This window comes from Poecilia mexicana, unplaced genomic scaffold (genome assembly GCF_051168715.1).
Source record: "Poecilia mexicana isolate PSO_F unplaced genomic scaffold, ASM5116871v1 scaffold_10, whole genome shotgun sequence".
Lineage (NCBI taxonomy): Eukaryota > Metazoa > Chordata > Actinopteri > Cyprinodontiformes > Poeciliidae > Poecilia > Poecilia mexicana.
Window position 1 is genome coordinate 11,576,817 of NW_028263379.1, and position 15,241 is coordinate 11,592,057.

The 15,241-nt window shown below is 38.7% G+C and overlaps 1 protein-coding gene across 1 annotated transcript in view; it reads right to left on the reverse strand.

Moving 5' to 3' along the window:
• drp2 (dystrophin related protein 2) overlaps positions 1-15,241 on the reverse strand; it is an 82,682-nt gene that overhangs the window by 36,726 nt on the left and 30,715 nt on the right. Inside the window, exons 8-11 of the mRNA XM_088009692.1 lie at positions 11,735-11,795; positions 8,267-8,328; positions 7,693-7,767; positions 4,357-4,558 (exon numbers count right to left, since the gene is read on the reverse strand). Coding sequence (XP_087865818.1) covers positions 4,357-4,558; positions 7,693-7,767; positions 8,267-8,328; positions 11,735-11,795 — 400 coding nt within the window. The remainder of the gene's footprint in view (positions 1-4,356; positions 4,559-7,692; positions 7,768-8,266; positions 8,329-11,734; positions 11,796-15,241) is intronic.

Sequence of the window (15,241 nt, forward strand, 5' to 3'; positions counted from 1 at the left end):
CTGGCTGTCAGTATCTTTCTCTCACGCTTTCTGCTGAGCACCTCATGCCATCTTCAATGTGCATCCCAGCGCTGCTCCTCAGGGGACACATTTCTCCCTGACAAGCCTCCGGAAGTAATGCACACACAAACATATACGCACACACACTCGCCGTAAACCACGTTTTCTCCTCACAAGCACAAAATTAAGCTCAAGTATCGTTCACATTCCCTGCTGCTGTTTATTAGGGAACCAAAAGCAATTACTGAAATTTATTCAGACGACGAAGCCGCTGATTGTTTCTCATTAGCAGAGAATGGTTAAAAGCTACAGACCGGATATACGGCTTTCGCTGCAGCTGTCTTATGTTTCGCTGTCTGTGCTGTGGGGCTTTTCCTGGAGATGGAACAAACAGGAACAAAGCTGGGTGAGTTCTGGTGTCAAAGAGGATTTGCTCTGGTTGTGTCTGACCCTCTGGCTTGAAGCTGTTACTGCAGCTTTAGCCGTTCGCAGTCTTCCTAAACGTCTGAGAAAGTGACTGCTCACATCCGTCTCCAATCTGTTTTCCTGCAACTGCTAAGAAACGGCTCTTACAAGACATCAAATGAGGCAGCAGCACAACAATAAAGTACATTTCTGATGCCTAGGAACACATTTAAGTTCACAAAATGCCCATCAATGTGGAGATACCTGTAAGATAATAATTTGAGGTTTTGAAGATTTCACAGCAACATTTGCAATGCTGACAGAAAGTGCTGCTGACGTAACAATTATTTTTTCATAATTATGTGAAGCCAATTTATGTTAGCAAGGGAAAAACAAACTCCTGACTGGATTCTTTCTGGTAAGATTAATAGTTCAAATACTTTGTTAAAAACATAAAGGTGACCTCCAAATGATCAAATTATTATTATATGTTGTGTTAGACTTAAAACACTTGATTGTCTCCAACTCAAGACAGTATTTCCAGAGTTATTTTGCATTTTCTGAGACCGTATTTGGTCAAATCTGAAAATAAACATCTCTGGAAAAAATGAAGAGCCCAAAAAACCTCCTGGTTATTCCACCAAATACTGATTTCTGAGTTAAAACATTAGTATTGTTGTTTATAAATGAATATGAACTTGTTTTCTTTGCATTATTTGAGGTCTGGAAGCGCTGCATCTTGTTAATTATTTTGACCATTTCTCATTTTCTGCAAATAAATGCAAGAGATTTTTGCTTGGGATCTCAGAGACATGTTGTCAATAGTTCATAGAATAAAAGAACAACGTTCATTTTACTCAATCATATACCTATAAAAAGTAAAATCAGAGAATCTGATCATTTTAAGTGGCCTCTTAATTTTTTACAGACCTGCATATACAAGTAACAGAATAATAAAAAAGCAAAAAAGAGAGTAAATCCTAGTTGGGCGCATTGATTAGTCCTTCTTGGAAAATAACAAAGGCCTGATTCAAAGAAGAAGCCAGAAATTCAATATGTGGAAGACCTTTTCAGGCTGACAATGAACTACAGAAACCTTCAAAGGTCAAACAAGTTTGAGAGGGAAAAGGTTGTGATGAGTCATGTTGGACATTAACCTCAAATACGACAAATTTAGTTTAGTTATGTAGCACTTTAAAAAAGCATCTCAAAGCAATACAACAAACAGGATAAAAATGATCACAAATGATACAGATGAATAGAACAGAACCATATGAGTACATGAAAATATAAACGTTTCTGAGGCAGACTGTGAAGAAATGCTGGTGAATTTAAATTCAAGACTCTTTGAACAAGCCGATTCTTCTGCTTTGGTGGAGAATCAATGATGGGTTCAGGTTTAATACGCATTTTTCCAGATGAAAAACCTGACCTAGTAAAGGTTAAGGTGGAATTGAGCTGCTTTCTGAAGCAGTTTAAAACATCTCATCAAGACAAAGGAGACCAAAAACACTGAAAAAAATACATATGGTTTGTTTAATATGCAGGTTTTTTGTCTTGTACGTTTGGTTCACTTGCTTTAAGAACTAAAAGTTTAGAACAGTTAAAACTTTTTAAAGGTCTAGATCAGAGGCCGCGTTAACGGAACATTTTCCATATTTGACCAGTTATTTTTTTAAACGACAGGAAAATTTGAAGCCCGTCGGTCATTTAACAACCTCATGCAGGACATGATAGACTTTACACAAAGAGTTCACCGCAGAGGCAACGAAAATCCATTAATAAAAATATCCTTTCTGAATATCATCTCATGGACACTGAACTAAATGCGTCTTTCTGACCGGGAGCTGACAGCGTGTTGAAGACTGATGGACCAGATGCTTTGGAGCATCTGGTTAGGAAGCCCATTCAACAACTTTGGTAGAAATAATTTCAGTCTCCATTCCATACAGAACAGAGAAAACTAAAGAGAATACAATGTTGAATCTACTTATAGTCTAAACAGAGGAGCTGGCAATTTATCTTGAGGAAATAAATAAAGGTGCACAAGTTAATCAGATCGTAACAAGCGCAGTGCGCTGCGGCTGCACAACCAATGCGGACGCGGCTCTGCCGCTGCAGAGAGTTAAACTTAACTCACCCTGCAGTTTTAACTAATGGAGCTGAAGACGTTACCGTCCCGCACCCAGAAGGAGAGCGGGGTGGCAGACCTAACATCCGTCCGTTTCGGGGAAGTGAAACCACGCAAAATAAAAAAATAAAAATCCTCATAAAAGCGCTGCACAGGGTAAAAAAAAAAAACGTTCAATGGATCGGTTTGGATCAGGCAGATCCAACTGACTGATGAACCAGAGCAGATTTCTCTGCAGATGCGACCAGGAGGAATTTGCGAAGCTGTGAGTTCAGACCCCACCAGCTGAAGTGCTGGTAATTTAATTTAATTTATTATAAGTTATTGGGGCCACAGTCAGTGGTTTTTCTCACTATGGAGAAAAAGTTAGATGCATTTATCTGCTTTATGTGTGATGGGATCTGGATTCACGGTTCAACTGGGTGAATATTAACTAAACCGCATAAAAATGCGGCTAAATAGCCGATTTATAATTTGACGGGTAAAAACAGAACATGACCGATTTTTTTTCATCCTGTCGGTCAAAATGACAGAGAACAAAAAAGTCTAGCACGACCTCTGGTCTAGATTCATATTTAGATATCAACAACATTCAGGAGCATTCAATTGTCTTTGTTGTGCAATAAAATCCCTTTGAGGGAATTTAATCTTCTGACATATTGCTGACTCAGTGCAACATCAAATTTAATGAACATTTAATGAGAGAAATTAGCGCCACTCACTGCTGGATGGATTTAACTCTCCAGACTTCTCCAACACATTATTTATCTTTTTCTAACCTGACAACTACAGAGTATATAAGAAGGGTGAACACTTAACTTAAAATGCCAGGCTTTTGGGAAAGGATAAAAATTATTCAAGCAGCCGTGAAAACATTTCGATGTTTAGCGTGACGTAGAAACATAGGTACAATCCAAATAAAAACAACTATGTGAGAAAGACAAAAAGAAAATGTGCAAATATTTTAAATTAACACTTTCACAGTGACCTTTGTATCAACTTCATGAGATTAAACTTATTATCAGTTATAGTAAAACTCGATAAACTGAAACAGAGTGATGGGTTCACTTCTGCTAATCTGGTAATAGCGGAGAAAAGTTTGATAATTTTGAAAACACTTAGTACAGTTAGCTTCCTCTAAGTAACTTTACAGATAAAGTGCAAAATAATTAATTTAATTTGAAGTTGAAGAGGCCCCCAGCCGCGTGCCTTAAAGGTTTGGCAGAAAAACAGCAGTGTGCATCATTAAATCAACACCATACCCGAAATGAAACATGGTGATGGCAGCATCATGGTTCCCTGGCTTATTTTTCCAATGCTGGAAGAGTTTGTCAAAAAAATGTTATTCGAATTAAAATACAAGCCGATTCTCAGGATCACAGTGAGTCTAAGCACGCGTACAAATATTAAGTCAAAGCAAAGCCTGTTGTGATGCGCGGTTTTGAGTTGTTTCTCAGGTGCAAAGAACTGAAGAAGTCAAAGGCTGAATCACCCCGAGCAGAAATGATGAAGAGGTCTTCGTCTTGGGTGCTTCAACATCTTTCAAATCTTTGAAGAAATAAAAGTTTTGATCATTCAGTTAACCATCTTCATAAGAGAGTTATTCTTTATCAGTCTTTGGTAACCTCTGCTTAGCTTGTGCCAGAGAAACACGAATGGAAAAAGAAAGGCAATATCTGTAAAAATAAAATAGTAAAGAGGTGGGAGACGGGAATCCTTATCAGCTGGATGTATAAACCCTTCATCAAGCTACAGCCAAAACCGCAAACCGTTTTCAACAAATGCTTCAGTTTTACCTCGACAGGAAGAGCTACACCCACCTGTCATAAACATTGAGCAGCCAGTTGAGGCACATGTCAACGCAGAGAGGGACGTTGACCAGAAGGGACCTCTGCTCCTCCAGCCCCTCGTACACGGCCGTCAGGCCGTGAATCACCTCCACCACGTCCATCACATGCTCCCCCTGCTGCAGCTCCTGCTCCCGAAACACGTCCACCAGGCTGCTCAGCGCCACCAGGTCCACTGAACACAACACACAAGTTTCTGTCACACACACACACACACACTGACATCGAGCTGCGTTACGGTAACACTCAACAAGCAATCTGTGAAAGCAGCCGTTTTTTCCACAAACAAAATAAGAAATTAGTTTCCTGCATGTTTCTGAATATTAAGATTAAATATTAGAACCTTAATAATACGAACAAAATAAATGCAGGTAACCATGGCAACCAGTGAGCGCTTCACGGCCGGCGGGCCCTTCCTGCAGTCGGGTTGCGCGTTCATCCGCTGTGTTTACAAACAAACAATTCCTCTATGACTTAAAAGAAATTAACTTTTCAATTTAACGGTTTTGAATTTTTCTGAGACTCCGCCTTCAGGAAGTCGTCACAACATGGCTCCTCTATTAAGCCTTTAACAACCTTTTTTTTTTTTTTTACCAGCGTTTCACTGAGACGCAACTCGGATAATGAAATCAGCAGTTCCACCAGGTCTGTGCTGATGGCTGAGGCAAAATAAAGCAAAACTATACAAATTTACACAAAAATGTCAAAATTCAAACAAAAACATAGAAATAAACCCTAAATAACCTATTTAGTTATCAACAAACAAGTTAATTTTGGGGTTAGTTTCACTTTAGCAACTAACAAATGATTATATTAGATTTAAGGATGAGAATGAGAGGTTTAAGTATCATTCATTATGGGAATTTGATCTGATTTACTTATTTCAAACAGGTTCTTAAAAACAAGAAGACAAACAATCAGTAGGGCAGAGAAAACATGCGCATAAATAACCAAGAATAAAATATCTAGTTACCACTACTTCTCTGTTTGAAAAGGAGTAGGAAGAAGTGAACACGCATTAAATCCGACCCTTTATTTCAGTTTAATGAAATATGTTACTTACTGGCTCAATAATTATGAAAAAATTGTAATTAAAACCATGTTGTAATATTCATGTGTCTGTTCAACATGACAAATAAATTATATTACATAGACAAAATGTTTACAAACCAACAAGAAGAAGAAGCTCTACAGATAATAATAACAGTGATAATGACAATGTAAGAGTTTATCAGGTGTGAGAGGTTCTTATGTAAAATTGAATGTCAGTGGCCATGATAATTAGTTTTTTTTATTATTTTTACTTTTTGTCTGTTCAAAATAAGCGGATACATTTTGAAGCGACCTGGAGAAAAACAACTGTTGAAGGTGAAAGGTCAAATCTGAGGTGTTCGTGTGCATTACAGTTGGAACTAAAAAGGCTTAAAATGTGTTTGTTTCATTCAAATCAACATAAACATCAGCTCACCTCACTCGTGACCAGCGGCCTCCTCTTCCACGCCGCAGCAGCGGTGCTTATTCACCCATTTTGGCTGCTTAAGCCACGCCATATGTTTCAAGAGCAGTGACACAAATTTGATTTCGCTCTTCTAAACTAATTTGATGGCCCATCGCTGGGAGCGGAGCTAAAAGGGTGTCCGTTGATGCCAGGTGTAATTGGATAGCGCGATAATGAGGTAGAACAGAGAGAGGAGCGATAAGGGGAGTATTTTGAGGGATGGGAGGGAATCACCCAAAAATGCATTTTTGATGGGCTCTGACGCGGCTCTGCTCAGCCATTCGGGGCGAGGAAGAATGAGGCTTCGCTAGTTATCAAGGCAGCCTAGCAATTAAATTCAGTAACGATATCGACTCTTAGACCCGAGGACAGTGAGATAACAGCTGGAAAGAGGAAGTGACAGAAAAGGGTTTTACGCGCTTGCTGAGCTTTTATTATGGCGACTTGGTATGTGGGAAGGAGGCAAGGTTACAGGAAGGTTACAGCAGAAAAGGAGAGAAAAGCGAAATAGAGAGGGAATAAAATGAGTGGAAGGTGAAAATGGGCTGAACTGGGGTCAGATTCCTGAAAAAGGAGGAAAAAGCATCGACCCCAATGGGACCGTCAATGAGGCTTTAACCAAGCAGCTAAAACTAATTAACTTCCATTTTGTAACTCAAATGGACCCATTAATAGTCAATTAAGCAGAATGCAAGGCTGTGATGACAATGAGGATTACCGGTGCATTTTAAACCCAACAGCAGGATGTTTTCAGACCTGACCGAAGTTCTTCATCAGACGAAACCGCCACCAAACGTTTGTGCAGAAAACATGTTCGTTTGTGTCCCTATCATTTTAAAAATATTGTTTCCAGGGGTCATGAAAGGTCAACCAGCCTCCCCACCTTCTTCAAGTCAGACAAAACTGGTGTCAATCAACTCGACTATGTTTGTGCAGCAAATTTGTTGTTTGTGCTGCAATGGCTTTGAAGAAATTAATGAAATCATTTTGATTTCGTAAAAGTGGGGCGGCTGGTTGACCTTTTGACCTTTAAACTTTCATTGATATCTTCAAAGCCAAAATAGAACAAAACAAAAAATTTTGCTGTCAAGTTGATTGTCACCAATTTTGTCTGATTTAAAGAAAGTGTGTGTGTGTGTGGGAGGGAGGGGGGTGGGAGGGGGGCTGGTTGACCTTTCATGACCTTTGGAAACATCTTAATGTTTCAAATCTCCACCTGGATATTTTTGCTTATGTTAATTGCACAAAGTTATTTAAATGTCCAGTGAGTAAACATATATTTGCCCATTTATCCATAACAACTTTCAAAATATAGCAAGTTGTTTTCACGATTTACCATCTATTAAAAGTGTTTCATCAGATTAATTTCACTCCCTGCTACGCGGGGGTGAAATTACCGTAATAACCCGATATTGGCTGGAAAGAAAAAACGTCTCACTTTTCAGAAACCGCTAAAATTGTTCAGATAGGGCAAAGTGTGGCGGAAATACGGTACTGCAAATTTGGCTGGATCACCGGCGCTCTGTTTGGACTGGAAGGGTTAAAATGGTAGCAGCACAAACATTTGACACCAATTTTGTCTGATTTGAAGAAGGTGGGGGCGGGGAGCAACTTCAACAGGTAATTTTCATGTTTCCAGGCAGAGTGGAGGGAGCCATGATGCTTTTGATCGCTGACTAAACAAATGTGCCACAGCTAATCGGTGCATCACAGAGAGCGCGTCACAGTGAATTACTGCTGGTGCAGGATAACAAAATATCACTTAAGCAATCAGACAGACAGATAATACACCAGCAAAATAGTAAACATACATCTCAGAGACTTCTGAACCCGTCGAAGCTTCATAGCTGTTCTGTATGCAGAGAACTTGATGTTGTTCAGATCCGCTGGTGGAAGGAAAAAGAGATAGAGAGAGATTAAAGAGATGAGAGGGAGAACTAATCCATTCCACCCTGCAACCGAGGAATAAGGCATCCCAAATCTGTCCCATTTGTTTATCACCACGCTGCAGAGTCATTAGCACTTTATTGTATTAGAAACATTATCCACACTCGCATTTCTTGGTACACATGCAGGTCCAGCTGCGACGGTGTGCATATCTATTCCCGCAAACTCCCTGTGTCAGACGAGATTAACTGTGAGACGCATCGTGTCGTTTAATCACAATTAATTAGAGGCTAAGCGGGAAGCAATCACAGCGCTGGCAAATTGGGCCTCATAGGTTAATGACAGTAGAAATGTAGCCCTCGAGGTGATTGAGATGCAGGTCGCTTAATGAGCTGCGAGATAAGGCCTTAACAGCCCAAACCCAAACTTGGGGTGATTCTGCAGGCCGACCGAGGTCACGGACGAACGAGCGCGAGGACGGCTCGCCTCTTCACTCACCCAGCGCCTGGTACAGCTCTGTCATCTTTGGATGGTCCCAGCATGTTGTCTGGGCCTGATGGCTGAAAGAGAAAATAACAAAGGCAAATAGATTCATGTAGCAAGGACAAATGGAAGCACATTTTCTTTACGACTTCACTGATCAAAGCGGAGCTGACAAAAGGAGTGAGAATAAAAAGGCGTGAATAAGAGAGATGGGGGAGAATCTGAACATAGTAGCTACGTTTCCACTACAAACGTGCTCAAATCTTTCTCTATATTCTGCTAATGCCGAAATAACACAATTTGGCAACTTGTGGTGTTTCTTTTAAATAAGAAAAAAATTAAAATCACATGTGAATGAGCTTGTTAACGCAATATGTCATTAAAAGTCAAGGCGGTGATGGATGTAATAGTTTTAGCAGGTTTTCAATGAGGTTCAGTGTAGTGGGCTCTTCATTTGAAAAGAGATGTAAAACACGTTTTCCTCTAAAGGTGCAGCATTAACTTTTACAAAGCATGTGTTTTTACATATTTGTTAAGATTAACAATCTGTGAAAAAAATTACCCCCTCCTTCTTGAGCTATTACTGCCATCTGAAGAAATGCACAGCTCACCGCCCAAAATCAGCCAATCAGAGCCAGGAGGCGGGTCTTAATGCTGTCAATCACTTGCTGTTAAATGTGCTAATCGGTGGAGAAACAACTTACCATTACAGAGAAACCGTTTATCCGCCTTAGCATTTACAATAAGACCAGCTTGTAGCGGCAAGAGAGAGCAAAGAGGTTTGGGGGAGGGAAGGGAAGAGAGCAGCGCCACACCCGATAGTGACTGACCCGCATCTGTACTCTGATTGGTTGTTTGTAGTTAACACTGGGAGGACTGGGAGAAGGTAGGAGCATACCATACTGTCATGACAGTGACAGCTTCAACAAATATGTAAAAAACATCTATACTTTTTCTGTAAAGTTAATTTCTGCAGCTTTAAGCAAAAGTACTTTCCTATTTTCAATTTGCCCGGTTTTATGCTTAATGGAAACGCAGCTTGTGAATACTTTTTGCATGACATGCCAAGAAATTTTAGGCCTGAAAAGTCCAGACACGAGTCAAACATAATGAAAGGATTCATGTTCAGGCATTAGAGTTACAACACATGACTGCTCTGCTGCTCTCATAAATAGAACATGATCCAACTCATTTCTATCCTTTTAAGAAAGAACAAAACTCTGGGCTGCAGTTTCCTCTGAAGGGAACATACAGGAAATGTATCATCTATAAAATGGATCCAATAAAAGGACAAGAGCAGCAGAATAAATGAGAAACCCCACAGCAGGAAGTCTGCCAGAAAACACGGGCCTCTCAGGACTGGAATCATCATTCTACCTGCACAAGCGCTCATTGATTACTGCCGAGCAGAGAGCTACTCAGATGCTATACATCTCCCATCCCCACCGGAATAGGAATACAGTCCATAAAGCACTGACTGGCAGGCTAAACAAAGACCCACAAGGTTGTGTTGCAGTTGATTAACAAGATAAATACTGCAAGTCTACAGAGGAGCAAAGCGCATAAATGTTTGTTCAGTTGCAAATGGACCGTTCTGTGCCTAAATGTACCTATGACACATTTATGACTCAATTCATTTATTTAAAAAAAGTCTTTCTATGAGGATAAGTAGTATCGATCAGGTGAGCTGATAAATAAACGAGTGCTTAGCCAAACAGAGCTCACTGTAGCTTCTGCTCAAATCACGATCATTATTTTTCTACTCACCAATAAACGTTTAAACTACGGCGAGATCTTTGAACATTTCTGGAAATATGTGTGCTACTAAAAGTTCAATAAAGATGCAGTTATGTGAAAAGGTGTTTATCCCAGGTCTCTTCTGCATCTTTCAAATCAAAATCAAATGTTATTTGCATAGCACATTTCAGCAACAAGGCATTATAAAAACACAAAAAAATCAACAAGCGAAACATTAAATGTCCAAGTGCCGTCATTTACACGTCAAAATGTTGGTTAGTGTTTTATTTATTATGGTGCAAAAGCAACTTTAAAAATGTTTTTTGTGTAGATTTAGTGGAACTCAGTGTTTTCTGAAAGTTTGCTCCACACTGTAAAACATATGAAGGTGTTTTAACTTGAAAATTAAAGTCCACCTGTAGCCTTGAAAGCAACTTGGAAGAGGTCTAATTGAAACTAGTGGAAATCCTGACTAACAAGATGCAGAAAAATCTTCTGCATTGACTGGACAACGACCTTTCGTCAAAGCAAAAAACACCTGCAGATGGTACAGTTGTTTTTTTTTTTTTTCCGGACTGGTTGGCACTGAATTGATCTGAATAAGATCTACAGTAACAGCAAGAGAAAGACAAGAAACTTTTGCTTCAACATATTGATGTTTTACGTATTGAATCTGTCATATTTGTACAGATAATCAGGGAAAACCTGATTTGTCTTGACAGGAAAACTGTTTCAATGTGTATTTAAACAGGACATTATTGCCTGATGAACTTCCTTCCTTCCTTCCCTGTGGAAAGTCGACCGCAGGCAGCGCCGCTGTCTGTTAGTGCTTTCTGCCCTCTAACCCGCTCACAGCAGGTGGTTCTGCTGCAGGTCACTTCTTACTGACAGGCTGTCGTTCTTCTACAATGTTTCCCTGTGGTTCCCCAATAAGACGGCATCAAAATCAGGGTTTCATCATTTCCACAGGCAGACAATTAACTGGCAGAGAGCTAATCAATCCGACGACTGTTCTGGTGGCAAATTTAAGCTAAACTTTGTCGCTGTTCCATCCTGATTTTTCATCGCTGGTTCAATTGCTGTGTGATTAAAATAGAATTACACAAATAAATGCTGATTTTTTTATCTTTGCCTACAATCAGAGGTGGACAGAGTACACAAAACTACACAAAAGTGTACTCAAGAAAGAGTAGCACTACTTCAATATATATTTAATGAAGTAAAACTAAAAAGTAGCCGTCCAAGAAATTACTCTAGTAAGAGAAAAACGTATTTGGTAAAACGTCTGTTTAAGAAACTGATCAAATAATTTAATATTTAAAAATTATCATCAGATGGACCAAAATATAAAGTGGAAAGTTTAGTATTTTTAGCACAAAAATGACAATACTTTATATAAATAACAAAAAAATAACAGAATCTGGCAAAATAATGTTTTTCAAAAAGGTTACTCTGCCTAGACTTTATCAGAATAAATTATCAAACTAACTGGGGCTCGTATGTGTGAGCAGAACTGTAATAAATTCTCCATTGATCTCCACAAAATCACCAAAGAGGCTGAAGAATTAATCAGCATAGAAAGGCTCATTTCTGCAAGTATCTGAGGAAATCAACTGCATATTAGAAAATTCATTACACCAATCTCTGTTTTTTCACTGAATCTGGCACTAAAAATATCATCTAACCGAGTCATTGAACCTGGCATGAAGAAGGGCATTCACCTGGATAACACAAACACTCACTTACTTAATGTAGTAGGGCACTTTGTTTGGGGAGATGGCACGCTCCCATGGTACCTGGACCGAACCTGTGCAAGCACAGAGAGAGACAGGGAGGGGGGTAAAAATCAATTTGAGAGCGGTCCCGTCATGCATGAGCTGTGCTCAGTGCGCCTGACAGCGTGTCCGGACACAGCGTCCATTCAGACCTTTGCTAACGGAGCTGCTGTCCGGTACAACAGGCGCAGTGAAGCCAGAGAAACGAGTTCATTGTGTAACGAGGTTCTCACAGAGAGCCGGTCGTAGATCACAGCCAGGGAGTCGGTGAAAGAGGATCCCTGGAGAATTTACTCATTTACTCGTACAAAGCCAAAGTTTGGATTAGGAAAATCAAAATGTGGACTATCAAACTTAAGAATGCAAAACCAGAGGTAATGAATTTCTATAAAGGTCTGAATAGATAAAGGAAGAGCATTATAGACAGGTACAAGTTAATTACCTGGCTAACACTTTATCTGAACGGGTGTGACGGACATAACACCTGTGATGAAGGAGTCTTCATGAATGTTTACCGCTGCTGTAATGAAGTGTCATTCAGCAAATAGACACTTTTAGTGCAACTTTTAGTGCAACTTCGCATTAAGTGTATTTATGTACCAAACAATGCAAAACTGACACATTTAATTAACTTTTAATGCAACTTTACATTAAAAATGTATTTATTTACCAAATAAAGCAAAATTAACATATTTAATGGATTTTTAATGCAACTTTTAGTGCAACTTTGCGTCATTAGTCGAATTATTTACTGAATGACATTTCATGAAGACGTTCTTGAAGGCTCCTTTTTGTTTATAACAGGTGTTCGTCATGTCAGGCTTATGCACACCCCTTAATATAAAGTTATCATTAACGGCAAAATAACAAAATATTACCAAGTATTTTTGGTCTAGTTTCTAGTGAAAATACCTTAGTACACCTGAAACAATTCAAAACTAACTTGCAGGTAACTTTTAAACAGAATATTGGTTAAAAGTCAATAATTCATTAATATTGACGTAAAACTACTGGCACTTTATAAAAAGTGTTATGATGTTTTCGGCTCTGTGAGAAAGAAATTTATTTGCAAGTGAAGAAAGAAATAAAACCAAGCAGCTCAAAGTTTACCAGTCATTTGTGTAAACATTGACAGATTTGACGTTCATTTCCCGTTTAGCTCTTCAAAGGATAAACTTTATAAAACATATCCTGAACATTTCCTTTTACAACCAGTTCCTATTATTCAGGATTCTGTTCATTCGCAGACTGGATAAGCTTTTCATTTTTAGACTTTTCTCCTTTAAATTAATTTCCTGGAATCCTTACAACATTTTGTAAATCATATATCAACATGAATTTCCCTGCAAAGTAGCTGCAAAAAAAAACAAAGAAAAAAAAAAGAAAAATAGCCAAGCTGTAAATGAACTCCAGTCTGGCAGCTCTGATCAGGATGAAGGTCGGCTGGGATTTTCCCAGCAGATGCTCTGGTTCAGATAAACTCAACTAAAAACAGAGATTTTTACCCTTTTTCAGTTCGGTTTGGAATATATGATGGAGAACGAGGGCCAAACTAAGAAAATGTAACAAAAATAAACAAATGCATTACAAGAATAGTCATAATATTATGAGAATAAAGTCATAAAAGTACAATAATAAAGGTGTAAAAATATGATAGTAGTTTACTTTTAAAATAAAGTCACTATATTACAAGAATATAGACACAATATTCTTGCAAGTCTGTTTGTTCTCATTTATTATCTGATGTCCAAGTTATTAGTTTTTCTGGTGGATGGCGAGAAACAATTTGATTCCTTGTATGTCTAGTAAATATAATGAATTGAACAAATAGAGTTTGACTTTTACTTTATTCTCATAATATTGTAACTTTATTCTTGTGGCTACATCGTTTTTATTTTCTCAGTCTGGCCCTAAGACTTCGTAGTGCGATTATCTTTCAACAGGATAACTATTAGTTATATAGTTCATAACTCTGACCTTTATGAAAGTTTTGTAACAAGAAAACTGCTGTTGAATAAAGTCATAATCTTGCTTGCAGTTTTCCACAAACTGTGTGAAAACTTGAACTTGTCTCCACTGTGACCAGGTTTTCTGTGACCAGGTTTTCTGTTAGCCTAACAGAAAACCTGCTATAGGCTGCAGAAGACAGTCTAATAAACAATAACAACAAACAAACAAAACAACAAAAAATCTGCAGCGCAATAACTATACAAACATAAAATTCATACATAAAACTCACCGGACTATAAGGAGGATTAAGCAAAACAAAACAGTCAGTCAAAGCACAGAACGTGTCACTCTGCTGACTGCGGCAGCCGTAATGCAACTAAAACACTTTGACACAAAATCGCTTCGAGGCCAGTCAGCACCACCAGAAATAATCTGCACTAATTCAATAGTGGGGCTGTTTCACTCCAGAACAATATATAAGGTGCTCTGGATTACTTTAATAAAATTAAAGGCTTTTTAAGTGCGCCTTTTAATTTTAGTCTGGAAAATATGGTATGTTAGTGTGGCCTAGTTAAATCCAGCTCAGACTTTACAGCAAAACCTGGACACTACTGAGAGACTCTGCATCTAATCTGATGACAGACATTTTATTCTCTCCTAAAGACTTGCAGCTGTAAATCCAGTGAGCGGTTCTTTTACAGAACATAAATGCTTTTTGTTCTGATTTATAAGAACCTGTATTATTTTCCAAACACTTGTGGAAGACATGATGTCTTTCATGGTGTATTTATGTGAAAGACGTCGTTTTGGCCTTTCACATAAATAAAACAGACTGAAGGTTGTAAGAAGTTAATGGGATATAAACTCCTTGTATTGTTGTAATCTTATGCAAACCAGAGGCGTTCAGTGCTTCTATACATTAAAGGTGCAGAAGTTTTTCTTTTCACAGTCAAGTTTTCAACACTGACCTCACCTTGACAGAGTAACCAACTTTACAGAATGATTTAAAGAAAACAAATCTCTTTATAAATGAGACAAGTGAAAATGTGTTTATCAGAGAATTATCAAGCTCGTTTCAATTTATCATCTGATTGATTAACTAATTGCAGACACAAGAACAGAGAGAGATCATAGATGACTGAATCAATACAGATTTAATCTACTGGTACCAATAGTTTACTGATTCGATCGGTAAAATGTTGAACCATTTCAGAAATGAGGGCTTTACCTCAGAGATCACTCCAGTCCTTGAGCGTTTCACTCCTGTAACTTTCAGATGCTCCCTGCTCCGACTCACCTGAATCAAAGAGCTGGATTCCCTCATCAGCAGCCACTCAGCCCTGCAGAGGCCTGCTAACAACCCATTCAGCTGATTTATGCGTTCTGGAGGAGGGGTTCATCTCAGAGTTGCAGAACAGTAGCTGTGGAGGACTGCTTGAAACCAAACCATTGTCCAAGCCAACGACAGAAGTCAAATCTGACCTTTCTGTCAGTTAGAGACATAAAGAGATGATTTGTGAATCTACCG